The following is a 15,195-nucleotide window of genomic DNA, read 5'->3' on the forward strand; positions in this document are numbered from 1 at the left end:
AGAGAGAGAGAGAGAGAAAGGGAAAGAGAGAGAGAGAGAGAGAGAGGGCAGAGGGGGAGGGACAGAGGGGCGGAGGGGGGGGGGGGGAGGGAGAATAGAGGGACAGCGAAATATATCTAGGCGTAGATATAAGGAGAGAAATAAATTAAGAAAGAAAGGGAAAGGGAGACAGACAGAAGAATAATAACTTCCTTAGAAAAGTAAGGGACGGGATTACGATAAAGAGAGTCATAGTGGGCACAAAGAGAAAAGGGGAGAGAGGAGAGAGAGAGAGAGAGAGAGAGAGAGAGAGAGAGAGAGAGAGAGAGATGAGAACAAATTAAGGAGAAAGAGGGGGATGGGGACAGAAACAGGGAAGGGAGAAAAGATAAAAAATCAAGTCAGAGATGAGACCAATATGACAGATTAGAATGGTCCATATAGGTGCAATAACAGAATTCTTTGTTTTAAGGCACAAGTCTATAACAATCTCGATAAGTGTAAGGAAGGGGCAAAAATTGGTCTCATATTTTTACTGTTCTGTATGCCTTTACAATTTCTAGCAGGTAAACTAAAACTATATTTAGAGACGACATTTCGTATTGAACGCTTAATAAATCCAGATTATTATTATTACTGACTATTAGTTGGAAACTATATGTTGTCAAATTTAGGGAGACATTTTGACACATTATAGGGATGGAGGGAAGGGCTTTTTTTCCTCCTCCGATGATCCCACCCTGCCTTTAGCCATGAATATTTTTTTTAAATTTTGTTATAGAAGCAGGTATCATATTCCTCAAAATATAACTCGACAAAGTGGCTCGCGACGGCAACATTAAGACGCTCTGCGTCAGCGTTCTGTCGCCAACGAAATAAGGGTACTTTAAACAAAGTCGCAGGTGTAGCGCCATCTGCGACAAAACTTGTTAACATTATTTCATTCTTGAACTCTTCACAGCTGAGGAGACCAAAATCGGATGTCAATCATATTTCTATACTTTTAGAGCAATATTTTGTCATATTTCGGTGAATTATCAAGTTCATAATAATGACGTCTAAAATGGAGCTCGACTTGACTGCTTCTGCCCGACCAATTTGGCTGGTCAAGGTAAGCTTTGTAGCATATTTAAAACACAACACAGATTGATACGAATGGGACTGCATTGTGAATTTCAGTACACTTTTGTTTTTGTTGATGCCTTGTGAATGAACATGATAAAGAGTTCTAACTTTAGTCAGTGCCCATTGCATTATTATGGCAGTGTTGATGGTGTTAAGTATGTGTAGAAAATGAAGTAAGAATGTTCATATAGAAAATTGATCTGTCCTAAATCTTTCCTGCATCAAGACAATCACAATCATGAATCGACAATGGCTGGCATATTATATAGCCATAGGTTTGACTCGGCCAAATTTTCTGTCTCTTTCGTTCGTTAGCCGAACGAAAGAGACAGAGACGAGCCGACCCTACCCAAATCAGAACTAACGAACAAAAGAGACAGAAAATTCGGTCTAAGGTTTGGCATGTTGTTAAGTTTGTCTTTGATCAAATAATTGATGACTAGGGTCTAGATCTAACATATTTTAGTTTTATTTTACAATTTTATTTTGATAAAAAGGAGTATCGTTTGCACCCCTCCCATCACCTCACTTTTATTGTTGACCTCATCCTCGATCCAAGTTCATTAACTTAACCAATGACAAATTTTTAATTTTTTTAAATTAGGGTCTAGGCCTAGAGTCCACCCATTATTAAGTTAAACCTGCAGTATACCTTGGTTTTGAGGCTTGAGTATCATTACTTGAGCAGAACTACACTTTAAAACAAATGTAACATAGATCTCTAGACTAAAAAAAAATAAGACACTTTTTTATCACATTGTAAAACTATAGATTAAATCTTTCTTGGTTTGATATTAAATTATTTTTTATGTTTTTTTGTAATAAGGATAAATCTGATCATCTATAAAAATACTGAAATTAATTATCAATTATTCCTCTTTTCAGGTTCCAAAGTATGTTGCACAGAGGTGGGAAAAATCTGACAAGAATGGCCACATCGGAAAGATACGAGTCGGAAAGTAAGAAAAGGGATTGCTAAGAAAGATAGTAAACAGTTCGACACCAAATTGCATCTGCAAAAATGTCCTCAAACTCGGATTAAAACGAGAAGATAATTGAAAAAGAAACTTTCAGTAGCAAAAGATAAAAAGTAACAAATTAAAGCACGTATTGGAAAAGACCAATATATAAACATTTCATTCAAAATTTTGTTGTATTTGTTATAAGAATAAAGTATTTCCTTTAAAATATATTAACAGTATTTGAGGATAAATGTCAAGGAAGGAGCTCCTAAAGTAAAAGAAAAAAGGAAAGAAGATCAAGGATGAAAGGAATCGTTTGTCAATTTACTATATTTTCATTTGAGAGACATTGCCTAGATTTATTAAAGGGAAAGTCCACCCCCAAAATAAGTTTGTTTCGATAGAGGCAGAAAAATAAGAAAATCAGGTGAGTGAAAGTTTGAGCAAATTCTGAATGAAAATAAGAAAGTTATGAATTATTGAAGTTGTGATCAATCAAATACAAATTGGCAACTCTGTGACTTAATATACGAGCTCTCCTTCATTTGCTTTGTGCATAATATTCCATAAAATCATGTTTTCTTCGTTATTGATGACGGAATATATATTTGTTCCTTGCAGGGGGAGTATAGAAACATATTTGCAATTATTATATTTAGGGTGCATGTATGGTTGAAATTTTTCTTGAGGGAAAATGAAAATTTTAGATTTTTTTAGTACTGAGCAAATGGAAGTTGAGCTCGCATGATACGTCATAGAGTTGCCAATTTGTGTTTGATTGATCACAACTTCAAAAATCCTAACTTCCTTATTTTTAATCGGAATTTGCTCAAACTTTCACTGACTTGTTTCTCTCATTTTTCTACTCCTATTAAAACTAACTTAATTTCAGGGTGGACTTCCCCTTTAACTGTAATATAGTCAAGACCGTTGGTCACAATATCAAGTCATGTGTGTGTATTGGGGTTTTACAGACGTGTATCAATCAGATATAATTATTTACGTCTGGGGACCGACCTTTTAACGTCACCATCCGAAAGACGTGACTCAGTTTCGAACCTGCGTCCTCTGCTGAATCAGTTTGTATTTTACAATGTTAGCTGGATAGCAGGTTTCACGCCGCAACGCCTACCGGTAGTTAGTCCATGATGAAACTGTTATTTATCTTCCTTTATTAACATGATATATGGTCATGGTATAGAGACCAAACTAGGACATAATATAGCCAGGCTTGACTTCATCACTACTCTGGACTAACACAGGGACAAAAATACATGGGGGCTCAGGCGAATTAGCCCCCGAAAGTGTTAAAAGAGCCCCCAAATTTTGCATAGAGTTAAATGCAAAACAAATTAAAGAGTGTTATTTCATGCAAGCAAGCTTGAAAAGTAGCCCCCGAAATGTTTAATGTAATTTTTTCCCTGGACTAACAATATAAAATCATTCACTTGTTCACATTATCACATTATGATATATCATCCCCATGTGATTCCAAAGAGTGTTGTAATGTATTGATCTGGCTTTAACTCTTGCAACCATTATCTGTGAATGTCAAGGGATGGTTATTCCACCAGGTACCCACTTCCTACACCAGGGTATAGTGTGCCAACTGTTGATTAATGTCTTTCCAAAGGATGGGGGGGGGGAGGGATTTGAACCCTGTACCTTGTGATCCACCATCCGATGACTTACCTATTAGACCACAACACCTCTCTGTCTCTTTGTTATCCAAACAGAAAGTTTGGTAAGCCTGACATCTCGCTGGTAATGGATGAACGTGTAGCAAAGACCAAGCTGACTCCTGATGATCCTGATATACCGGTAGAACATAAATTGCAAGTGATGAGCGCCCTGCCAGGTACCATGATGGTCTACTCAACGGGGACTACAGGTGGGTATTAAATCAGAGTGGGTTAGTAAACCAAGGACTACATTTGAAGTTGTGTCGTTGGTTGGTTTCAACACTCCTGGGCCCCGTTTTACAAATAGTTGATATCAATTGCAACTTATTTGCGATTGATATCAATCGCAACTATGTACATAAGAGATAGGAGACTGCAAAGTTGGGATTGATTGGAGGACTTACGATTGATTTGGATCAATCGCAACTCTTTGCAGGACAGGGCCCTGGAGATGCGAGGGTCATGATATCGGTATGGACTTGTGTCCTTGACCAAGGTATTTTATCTGAATTGCTTCTCTCCACCCAGGTATATGAAAACAGTTACTTGGCCAGATGTAACTGTCATTGTAACTTAGCATGTACATCTAAAATGAGATATTTCAGACTTTGTCCGTTGTCAGCACTTGCACTTTAGAATTTATGTGAATTGTGGTTATTGAGTGTAAGACACCAAAAGCAGTATACAGTGTGACCCAGAAAAAATGAAACCAAGAATTATCTTTGTTTTATCATAACTTAATCACAATTATAATTAATAAATGACACATATTTGTAAAGCTTAGATCCTCCTCTTTCATTTGATGCAACTCATATGATGCATATTTCATGCATGAGTGATTAAAAGCAATTTGAAGGAAAGAAAGAACTTTGATATTCTTTGCTCATTTTTCCTGATTGAGGTATTATATGAAAGGGCAATAACTGAATTTTCTAAAAATGTGATTTTCTCTTTGAAATTCAGATACCGCCCGCCAAATGACTTTTCGGTTCTCTCTCTTCAAATCCATTTTAATCACTCATGCATGAAATATGCATCATATGAGTTGCATCAAATGAAAGAAGAGGATCTGTGTCATTCAGTAATCAAAATTGTGATTAAGTTATGATAAAACATCGATAACTCTCAGTTTCGTTTTTGCTGGGTCGCACTGTATTACAATGGTATTCATCAATATTAGAAATTGTAGAGGCCGTATAATGGAAAGGATATATTTAATTCTTTTCTTTTCCCGCATGTTTTATTTTCTTTTCATACCGGAAGATAAATTATCCGTGGAAGGAAAGGTTGTGGAGCGATTGGAGTGCAGACCTGTCGGAAGTGATTCATATATGCTGATGAAAAGGTATGTTTCTTGTAAAACATAATTCATTCTTTCTCAAAATTGCATTTATATTCATTCATTACTTTCTTGAACATGAATGCTGATGTACATGAAAATGAAGACATTGTTACAGTGGAAACTCATTATAACGAGGTCCCTGGGACCAAGGAAATTACCTGGTTATATCAGGAATCTTGTAATATCGGGGTAAAAAGACATAGGAATGTCAAAGAGCTGGGGCCAGCGAAATCACCTTGTAATACTGAACAGATACCTCATTTTATCAGAGCTCTTTTTACTGAGGTTCCGCTGTATTCATTTACTGGCCTTTCTCAAAATAGTCATATGGACCATGAAATGAAGATCCAATCCAATACATGGGTGGAATATGGCTCATTGAATGTTATATGTGGTGCCTAGCATGTGGGCCTAGCAGGCTGCCACACTAATTTGTGAGCTCTCAAGTTTGGGTAAAATACTGTATCTTTTTGGAAGTTGTCTTCATTCTTTTATGTATGAGGTGTTGTATTACAGCCTTTAGAATAACCTGAGCAAGTTTTTATTTTGAATTCTGTTTGCATTTCATGTATATTTGTTATTTTGTTATTTTGTATATATGTATCTCAAATGGCTATTCTTGTACATTGGGCTATAGGCCTCACCATCTTACCTATACTGATTCATGGTCTACTGCTTCTTCATTCTACTGGTGGTGGATTTGACTCTTTTGACCATGGACTTGACAATGCAAAGTCATTCTTTGTTATTTGTATAGGTGCTTGCCCATCCTTCTCAGCTATGGAAAGATTAGGTAGAGCATACAATGAAGACCAAATTCTTGATCTCCGTAGACATGATAAGGTTCGATTACCAGAGGGCCTATGGAAAACTATTAGGGATCTAGGTATTTCTTCATGTCCACCAACACACAGAGGGAAACGTGCTGGAAGGCGTAAGCAGAGAAAAATTAAGACACTTTCTTCTTCTCAGAGAACCCAGCACTGTGGTCAACATGGGGTGAACAGAAGTAATCTCAGGTACATCGCTAAGGCAGCCATTACTCGAGAATCGGACATGTCCTTATGTCTATGGAACGCCCACTCGGTGCGGAACAAGACTCTGGAAATTCATGACCTCGTGGTTGAAGGTGACATTGACATACTTGTAATTACAGAAACTTGGCTCGCAAAGGATGACACGGCAGTCATCAGTGAGTTCTCTCCTCCTGGCTACTCCTTCCTTAATATTCCTAGAGAAGGTGGTCGTCATGGTGGTATTGGCATTCTGTTCAAGTCAAAGTTAAATCTCAAGCTCAAGGAGATAGACCAGCGACCAACTTCATTTGAGTATGTATGTATCAAGGACAATCCAAACAATCTGAACATCGTCGCAGTCTACCGGCCACCACCCTCGGCAGCCAATGGGCATACGGTGAATAGATTTTTAGATGAAATCGACGACTTCCTCAGTAGTTGTGCCATGCTGAATGGACAACTTCTGGTTGTAGGAGACTTCAATATCCACGTCGACGTCGCACAGAATAGAGAGAGTCATCAGTTTCTGAGTTCCATGTCAGCAGCAGGACTCCAGCAGTATGTGACGGGACCTACCCATAATATGGGTCATACACTTGACTTGGTAATGTCTCACAGGGATAGTGATCTTGTATCCAAGTGCCTAGTTGTTGATAAAAGACTATCAGATCACTACAATGTTTACTGTAAGCTGACGACTGTGAACCCAGATGTCGAGAAAAGGGTGACAATTACATCTCGGAACTATCGCGAACTTGACCGAAAGTTATTTGGCCAAGATCTTCAGAGAGCTTTCGGCGACCTGTCCGCAGATGATGCTAGTTCTGCAATAGACTCATATAACGATGCTATCAGTTGCGTCCTAGACAATCACTGCCCAGTGTCAACTCGCACGAGGAAACAACGACCCTGTGTACCATGGTACGACGCCAAGGTACACGAAGCTAGACAGCTGAGACGGAATCTTGAGCGAAAATGGCGAAAGACACAAGCAGCATGTGATTGTGAACTTTTCATCAAGCAGAAGAACTATGTCACTCAGGTTATCCAGACTGCAAAGAAAAGTTTTTACACCGACGCATTTCTGACATCGAATCCTAAAAGTCTATATACTACCCTCAACTCTCTACTTGGAAGGAAAAATCGGCAATCGCCACACCACGCCGATGATGATCTTCAGTTGAGTAATGACTTTGCGGACTACTTTGACGACAAGATCTCCAAAGTTAGACAATCTCTCGATTCCACAACACCAGTAAGTGTTCTGCCCCTGGTCACCGCTCCTCCTCTGGAAGGTGGGCCATCACTAACTGTGTTTGACCCTGTGAGCGATAGCGAGATCAAGAAGATTGTCCGACGAGCTGCTACAAAATCCTGTAATCTCGACCCACTGCCTACATGGCTTCTGAAAGACTGCGTCAAAATATTTGTACCTATCATGAGCCAGATTGTGAATTCGTCCATCACTTCCGGTGTATTTCCAGATAAGTTGAAGGAGGCTATCATCTTCCCTGTGCTGAAGAAGTCATCGCTTGACCACGAGGTCATGAAGAACTATCGTCCGGTATCGAATATCGCCTTCATGTCCAAAGTACTTGAGCTTGCAGTGTCTACCAGACTTTCGTCGTATCTTGGTGATCATGATCTTCGTGAGCAATTCCAGTCAGCATACAAGCCTTCCCACAGCACGGAAACTGCCCTGCTTCGTGTAAAGCAGGACATTCTTCAACAGATTGACCAGAAGAGGGGAGTACTACTTGTGCTACTAGATCTGAGCGCTGCCTTTGACACCATAGATCATTCTATTCTGCTGTCAAGACTTCAGACTGAGTATGGCATAAAGGAGACAGCCCTTCAATGGTTTACATCGTATCTCACTGGACGTTCCTCACGTGTCTCTGTGAAGGGGAAATATTCTGAAACTCATTACACTAGATACGGCCTTCCGCAAGGCTCAGTACTTGGGCCTCAGCTTTTCACGATGTACATCCGACCTGTTGGAGATATCATCAAACGCCATGATCTCCAGTATCATCTTTACGCAGATGATACTCAGATTTATTGTAGTTTTGATCCACGCAATCAAGCTAGTCTCGATGAAGCCTGCAATAGGTTGGAAACATGTATAGGCGAGTTGAGTCGATGGATGACAAGCAATATGCTGAAACTTAATGAAGACAAATCGGAAATCATCATTCTGTCATCCAGCAGACTCCGCCCTTCAGGTGATCTGAGCCTGCAGATTGGAAACGCCACTGTTGATCCATCAACAACTGTTAAAAATCTTGGTGTTTATTTTGACCAGACTTTGTCAATGTCGGAACATGTTCGTAGAGTGTGCCAGGTGGCCAATTTCCATATGAGAAACATATGTCATGTGAGAAAGTACCTTACAGGTGAAGCTTGTAGTCATGCAGTACGTTCTCTAGTTTTGAGCAGGCTTGATTACGGTAATTCCCTTCTGGCAAATGTGAATGCCGGGGATTTAAAAAGACTTCAAAAAATTCAAAATCGAGCGGCTCGTCTGGTGCTTGGTGCAAAGAAAAGAGAGCCAAGTGCTCCTCTGTTGAAGCAACTACACTGGCTTCCCATCAAACAGCGAATTGAATTCAAACTAGCACTTTTAGTGTACAAGTGCTTAATGCATTCTGCTCCACACTATCTGTCTATCATGCTTACTACTCCTCCAGTTTCCAGATACCATCTGCGTTCACGGAACGATCAGACACTATTACTGATCCCACGCACCAACACCAAGGCAGCCGAACGCTCATTCTCTTATGCTGGACCATCCACCTGGAACACTCTACCACAACACCTCCGCCTATGTAGTACAGAAGACACTTTCAAAAAGAAACTTAAAACCCAACTCTTTCCATCTTGAATCCATAATGTACATTTTGAGTAGCTAAATTTTCTTTTTGTTCATAATATCTTAATTACTGTTCCTTGTTTAATTGTTATGATTTGTATGTCTCTTTTCTGTTGTATAGCGCTCTGATCAGTTTGTCTGTAGTAGCGCTCAATAAGAATCAATTATTATTATTATTATTATTGCTTTGAATTAATGTTGTTAATCTGTATTAAGAATGTAGCAATTCATTTTTAATTCTATTACATTGAATATTTGATTGTATTCTTCATCATTGTATTCCATTCAATGGGTGGCTGTCACTGTGTCTTAGTGAACATCACATTGAAATCTGTTTTCTTTATTGCATTGTATATTTGCTTGAATTCTGTTTAAATCTCGACTGTATAGAGTACCGAAGCTGTGACATCATAATTCTAATGTTATGAACCAGAGCAAAATAACACTGAGCTCCTATAGGAAATCTATTTATTCAGATGGTCATATCTCAGCCAATACTTAACATATTCAATTGGTTTTTGACATTTGGACATTATTTTTGATGCTCTTTCAGAAAATGAAGAATTTTTTTTTATGATGTCACCACTCTATTCCATTCAATACTTGACTGCATTCTGTTCAATGTTAAACTGATTTTGTTTTCATTGAATGGAATGAACTAACAGGAAGCAGATAGAGCTCGCACACAAACCAACCAAGGTCACACAACAGATCAAAGACAGACCTGTCAACGCATACAAACCCATCTCAAGACATAAAGAACTTGTAAGTATTTTTCCTTTTCTTGTACACGTTTACTCCTTTCCTTTTTTGTTTTTCATTTTCTCTTATTAAAGCAATATTAATGACTTTTCTTCCTGTTGTCTGTATTCCTTTTAAAAAAGGCAGTTGATACGAATATCATATAAATGAATATCTGAGACATGTACATTTTATTTCCTCCTATTTACGTCATGGTTTAACATGAAATGGAATATAGGTAAATCTGGATCATGGTCATACTTTTATTGAATGTATACGAATGAAGACACTTTAATATGTATTTTGTGGATTTCTTTTTGTTTACTTTTAGGGGATTGATAAGTAATGATTATGTTTTTCTGAAACATAGATAGACTCAACAGTAGATGATCTTTCAGGAGATATTTGATGCATTGAGCAAAGATTCTCTTTCAGTTTAACTTCTCTCTAGCTATCTCTGTCTGTCTGTATATCTCTATCCTTCTCTTTATCACTCTCTTGTTTGCTCTCTCTCCCTCTCTCTCTCTCCCCCTCTCTCTCTCTCTCTCCATCCCTCTCTCTCTCTCTCTCTCCCTCTCTCTGTCTGTCTCTATCTTTCTCTCTCCCTCTCTCTGTCTGTCTCTATCTTTCTCTATCTTTCTCTCTATCTCTATCTTTCTCTCCCTCCCCCTCCGTCCTCTCATTTCAATGATTGAATCTTTCTTAACCTAACCCTCTCTCTCACCCTCTCTCCCCCTCTTCCCTCCTCCCTACCCTTCTCCCTTCCTCCCTCCCTCCCCTTCTCCTCCCCTTCCCCTCCTCTCCCCCTCCTCTCCTCCTCCTTTCCTCCTCCTCTCCCCCTTCGTCCTCCCATTTAAATGATTGAATCTTTCCTAACCTAACCCTCTCTCTCTCTCCCCCTGTCAGGCTGCCTATGAGAAGAAGAAGAAGGAGGAAGGGAAGAAGCCTCGTCTGGAGAAGGAGAAATTGATGGACATTTTGTTCTCAGCATTTGAGACTCACCAGTTCTACCAACTAAAGGACCTCTGTAGGATAACTCAACAACCTGTGGTAAGTTCAGGACGTAAATTCAAAATTTCAAAATTATAACACCACAGTCTATTGGGGAATATGAGTATCCTAAAACTGGTCACTCAAAGATTTTTACATTTTTGAAAGACTTTATGATCATTTTGAAGCGCAATTTTAGAAGGGCTTCAATATTACACCATTTCACAGACACTGGTATCACGTAAGGCCATCTCAGATTTGTAAAACTGGAAACATTGTTGTTTTTTTTAAATTAAAAAAAAAAAAAAATCTTTATTCAGATAAAATCATGGATAACATCGTAGTACATAAATATTCATAACAAAGCACTTAATCACATGTCTAAATGAGGTCAAATCAAATTATATCTCTATTTACTTGATAGCAGATTTTAAATTAGTAATTGTCTTCTTCCACTTAATAATATTCAAATTCATTGTCTTAGTTTTGTTTTCCTCTACTTCTATTTTGTATTTCAACATAAACAAAAAATATTTGCTTATTATTCTGGTCACTACATTTTTATTAAATTGATTTCCAACACTCGCTTTATAGGTTGCAATTAAAGCATAATGAAGTATTAAATCAATATCTGTAACATTTTCTTTTGCGTCATGAAAACCATTGTTAAACAATGCCTTTAAGGTGACAAACCAGGATATTGATTGAATTTGTATTCTTGATACAACAGCCATATATATCTATATATCATGTAGATAAATCATGTCATTTCATGACAATCTGCTTTCCTCATATTTTTACCGCATTAGATTATATATGACACACAGTCCTACAGTAAGACTCCATGTTTGATTGCAATCGCTTTGTTTAATTCGCTGCAGCCATACCTGAAGGAGATGCTCCAAGAGATAGGAACCTACCACCAGAAGGCGCCACACAAGTACATGTGGGAGCTCAAAGCAGAGTATCGCCATTACAAGTCAGAACAGAACGATATGGACACTTCCTAGCATTCCCTGCTCACTGCAAATTGGCAACTGGGACCAGTTTCACAATGCCTTTTTGCAATGACAAATGACTAAAATCAGTGACAAATCTGCTGATGACCAATCAGAAGCAAGGATTTCAGTAGCTTATAACAGAAACTGTCATTTGTCACTGATGACAAGTTTTGTGAAACACCCCCCTGGACTGAGGAAGCAACATGAAAACATCTCTGGTGACCAACAATGGCCATGTGGGTCAATGGTTCTTACCACCCTCAGTTAGCAAATTGGCAGGATAAACTGATGAAGTGAACTGAAACATTATCTGGTGGCCATGTTGGTCATTCTAGCATTCTCTCATGGCAATTTGGCAGCATGGATGGACTAACAGGAAGAGTTTTCTACTGGCCACATGCTTTGGAGAGTCTTGTTAGAATTGGCAGTTGGGGAAATGTACACAAAGGAACTTTTTAAGACTGTTCAAGGTGTACACCACATGATCTGACTACGATCCAATCTAAAAAGACTTGCAGTATCATTTGAAGTGAATATTCAACCTTGTTCAATTTCATTGATCGAAAATCTGAATAGTCTCAGATTAATGAAATCTAAAAATCTAAATTTCAAGGGATTTCAAGCTTCCTTGGAGGAAAAGAGAAATTGGCTCAGAATCGCAATGACCAAAATTGCGATCAGATTCTACCGTTTCAAGCCGATTCAGCATTTATTCAGACTAGAATGATAAGTAGAAGTTATCATTATTCAGAACCCAAATCAAGATAACCTTGTTTAGATTTCCATATGTGATATTATTACAATTACTTCAAAAATTGGATCGCAGGAAGATCGTATAGTGTGCATTAGAGATCACAAAAACAGAGTTGGTGACCTATTGCATCACAGAGTATGGGGCAGGGTTAGAAGTGTGGCATATGCAGATCTCTTTTTTCTTGAGCTAATTTTTTACAAACATGATATGTAATGTTGAAAACAGTTTTCATACCTTCATCCAGAAATTCCTCTGTTCAAGAGGGAGTGAGGTACACTTAAAACCGAAGAGTCCAAGTCTTAAATAGAACTTAAATTTAAACAATCTTTTTTTTCTTCAACAATGATTTATAAAAAATTCTGTAGATTTGTGACCACTATTTGTACGTCCCTTGAGAGAACAGGTGAGCACAACCAGTGGCATGAATGGCCTGCCATAGTTCAAGTCGAACTTAAGTCGATCTTAGTATATTTCCCTTCATAAAAGAAACTGTTGGTCTCATATGTTGTAACATTCTAATTACTACAGAGATCTTTTTTGGTGGACTTACACACCATCATTACACTGTATGTTGCATGGAAGATTTGTCAACAAGTGCCCACCGCTTGTAAAATGTATTTTTCGAACTTATGATATGGTGCATCACCATATGTATATTAAAATGAATATTGACAGCAAGGAAAAAGCCAAGCTGAACATGTTATTATTGGGGTGTTGTGCAAGTAACATTTTCTTCTCTTTCAGTGTTGACATTTTTCTTTTTTGCTGTATATTTTTTCTCCACTTTATTCCACCTCATCTTATCTTATCCAACTTATTACTTATCTATAATTATGTTTCATTCTTTTTTACTGTTTTCTGTCACCTTGGTAATTTCTTTTTATTTCATTCCTTTCCTTTAAGCTGTCTCCTTGTAATTGGGTAAAGAGAAATCCAACCTTCATAATAAGTTCATTTGTGTGAAAGCAGAAAAATCAGAGAAACAGAATGGCCGAAGTTTGAAATAAAAAGAACAAATAGTATTTACAGAGACTTTAATGTTTGAAGTATGAAATCATTACAGCTATGCAAATCTCAAATTGGCAATTTGTTCAGTTGATTGTGACATAGTCAAGGACAACTCTCCCATTTGTCATGAACTAAAATATTATTCATTTCTGTTTTTTCTTTACAGTGCCTTCTCCTTTGGAATACTTCTCAAAATATATCATGGATAGCTTATCACTATAGGTCCTCTAGAAAGAAAATTCACTCGCGAGTCATACATTTGGACAAAAAAAAAAATTAGTTTATGCAGTGGAACAAAATGTGGAAAGTTGTTGAGCACTACATCACAGTGACATTACCGTTTCAGCCAATTTGGGGTTCCTATATGTATGGTGATTACAACTTTCAAAAATTCAAAACTCTCTCATTTTGTTGTCCGATTTTGGTTCAAACTTTCACCAATGTGCTTGTCTGATTATTATACTGTTTATTAGATCCGCTTGCTACCGAGGTTGGATTCCCTTTAATAGAATCGTGTATGTTCTATCACCCATTTTGATTCATATTTCTCTCCTCTTACTTGTTATGTCTTAATCAGCTTTTTTTCTCTTCAACTCTTTTTCTCTTCAACTCTTATTATTCCTACATGTATTCTTTGTCAAAAACTCTTCCCCTTGCTTACTCTATCCTTAATTTTCATTTTCTATCTCTCATTCACTACATTTCTCAATTCTCTTCTCATACCCTTCTCTGTTATTCTACTGTGGGCTGTCCCAAACACAAGATTTATTATTCTTTTCTCTTCATCAATTTATTGTTTCAGTCTTAATTCCACTAGTTACCCATTCTCTGTTTCATTTTCCACCTACATGTATTTCAACCCCAGTCTCACATTTTATTCAAACAGCTAAAGCAATGAATTACATGTAGTCAAGTGTTTATTATTCTGTTTTCTTTATTTTCTGTATCATACATAACATCACAACAAATCTGTTTATTTCAACCAAATTCCAGCAAAACCAGTACATGTGCCATACATGTATATACATACATATGATATCCATTTTCCCACTTACTATTCACCTACAAGTATATATTGCAGCATATCACTGGCTGGCATTCAGATAATTTTCTCAATATTGTAGAATTATATTCCTTAAAATGTGTTTGACAGCTTTGGTTCCTTTTACAGAGGAAGAAGTTACAATAGCTATATTTATATTGTGTACATACCCATCCCAAGGGATGCTCACGACACCTACACACGCTAAAAGCATTCAAGGTATAAATTCTTACCAGGTACTCATTTACTACACCTGGGTGGAGAGTGGCAAATGTAGAATAATGTCTTTTCAAAGGATACGAGTGCCACAGCAGGACTTGAACCACAAACCAAATCTAAATTCCATTTCATTTTCCCTGAGATGATCATTGCAAGAGATCTTAAATAATTTTCCTTTTTCAATTATTCCTTTATTTCTACATTCTATTTAGAAATGCTTGAACTGTTACTAATCATGATTTTGAATGAGGTATACAATCTTATAAGCATTTTAAATTGTATCAATCACCAAAAAAAAAATAATCTGTTTCCTATGTCAGTGACCCCATGACCTAATACTATATTCAAAATATGACCTTCAAATATTATTTCCTTAAACAGATTTCACAAGTTCAAATATGCTTGGTTAACATAAAAGCGACTCGGGAGTAGACACCTCACATTTACATGAACTTTTTGCTT

The 15,195-nt window shown here is 37.5% G+C and overlaps 1 protein-coding gene across 1 annotated transcript; it reads left to right on the forward strand.

Annotated features, from left to right (window-relative positions):
• Positions 1 to 898: 898 nt before the first annotated feature.
• LOC579474 (general transcription factor IIF subunit 2) lies at positions 899 to 14,653 on the forward strand. The gene is made up of 7 exons (XM_030981690.1): positions 899 to 1,090; positions 1,990 to 2,063; positions 3,803 to 3,957; positions 5,012 to 5,093; positions 9,644 to 9,743; positions 10,626 to 10,769; positions 11,591 to 14,653. Exons 1-7 carry the CDS (start codon positions 1,031 to 1,033, stop codon positions 11,717 to 11,719), a joined length of 744 nt encoding a protein of 247 aa, XP_030837550.1. The 5' UTR covers positions 899 to 1,030; the 3' UTR covers positions 11,720 to 14,653.
• The last annotated feature ends 542 nt before the right edge of the window (positions 14,654 to 15,195 follow it).

This window comes from Strongylocentrotus purpuratus, unplaced genomic scaffold (genome assembly GCF_000002235.5).
Source record: "Strongylocentrotus purpuratus isolate Spur 01 unplaced genomic scaffold, Spur_5.0 spur5_scaffold_12, whole genome shotgun sequence".
Lineage (NCBI taxonomy): Eukaryota > Metazoa > Echinodermata > Echinoidea > Camarodonta > Strongylocentrotidae > Strongylocentrotus > Strongylocentrotus purpuratus.

What these genes read in the sequence shown, in the direction of transcription:
- LOC579474 (XM_030981690.1), top strand. Translation starts at nt 1,031, where the DNA reads ATGACGTCTAAAATGGAGCTCGACTTGACTGCTTCTGCCCGACCAATT. An exon ending in CTACTCAACGGGGACTACAG is followed by an intron (nt 3,958 to 5,011) that starts GTGGGTATTAAA and finishes TCATACCGGAAG; the next exon opens with ATAAATTATCCGTGGAAGGA. An exon ending in TCATATATGCTGATGAAAAG is followed by an intron (nt 5,094 to 9,643) that starts GTATGTTTCTTG and finishes ATGAACTAACAG; the next exon opens with GAAGCAGATAGAGCTCGCAC.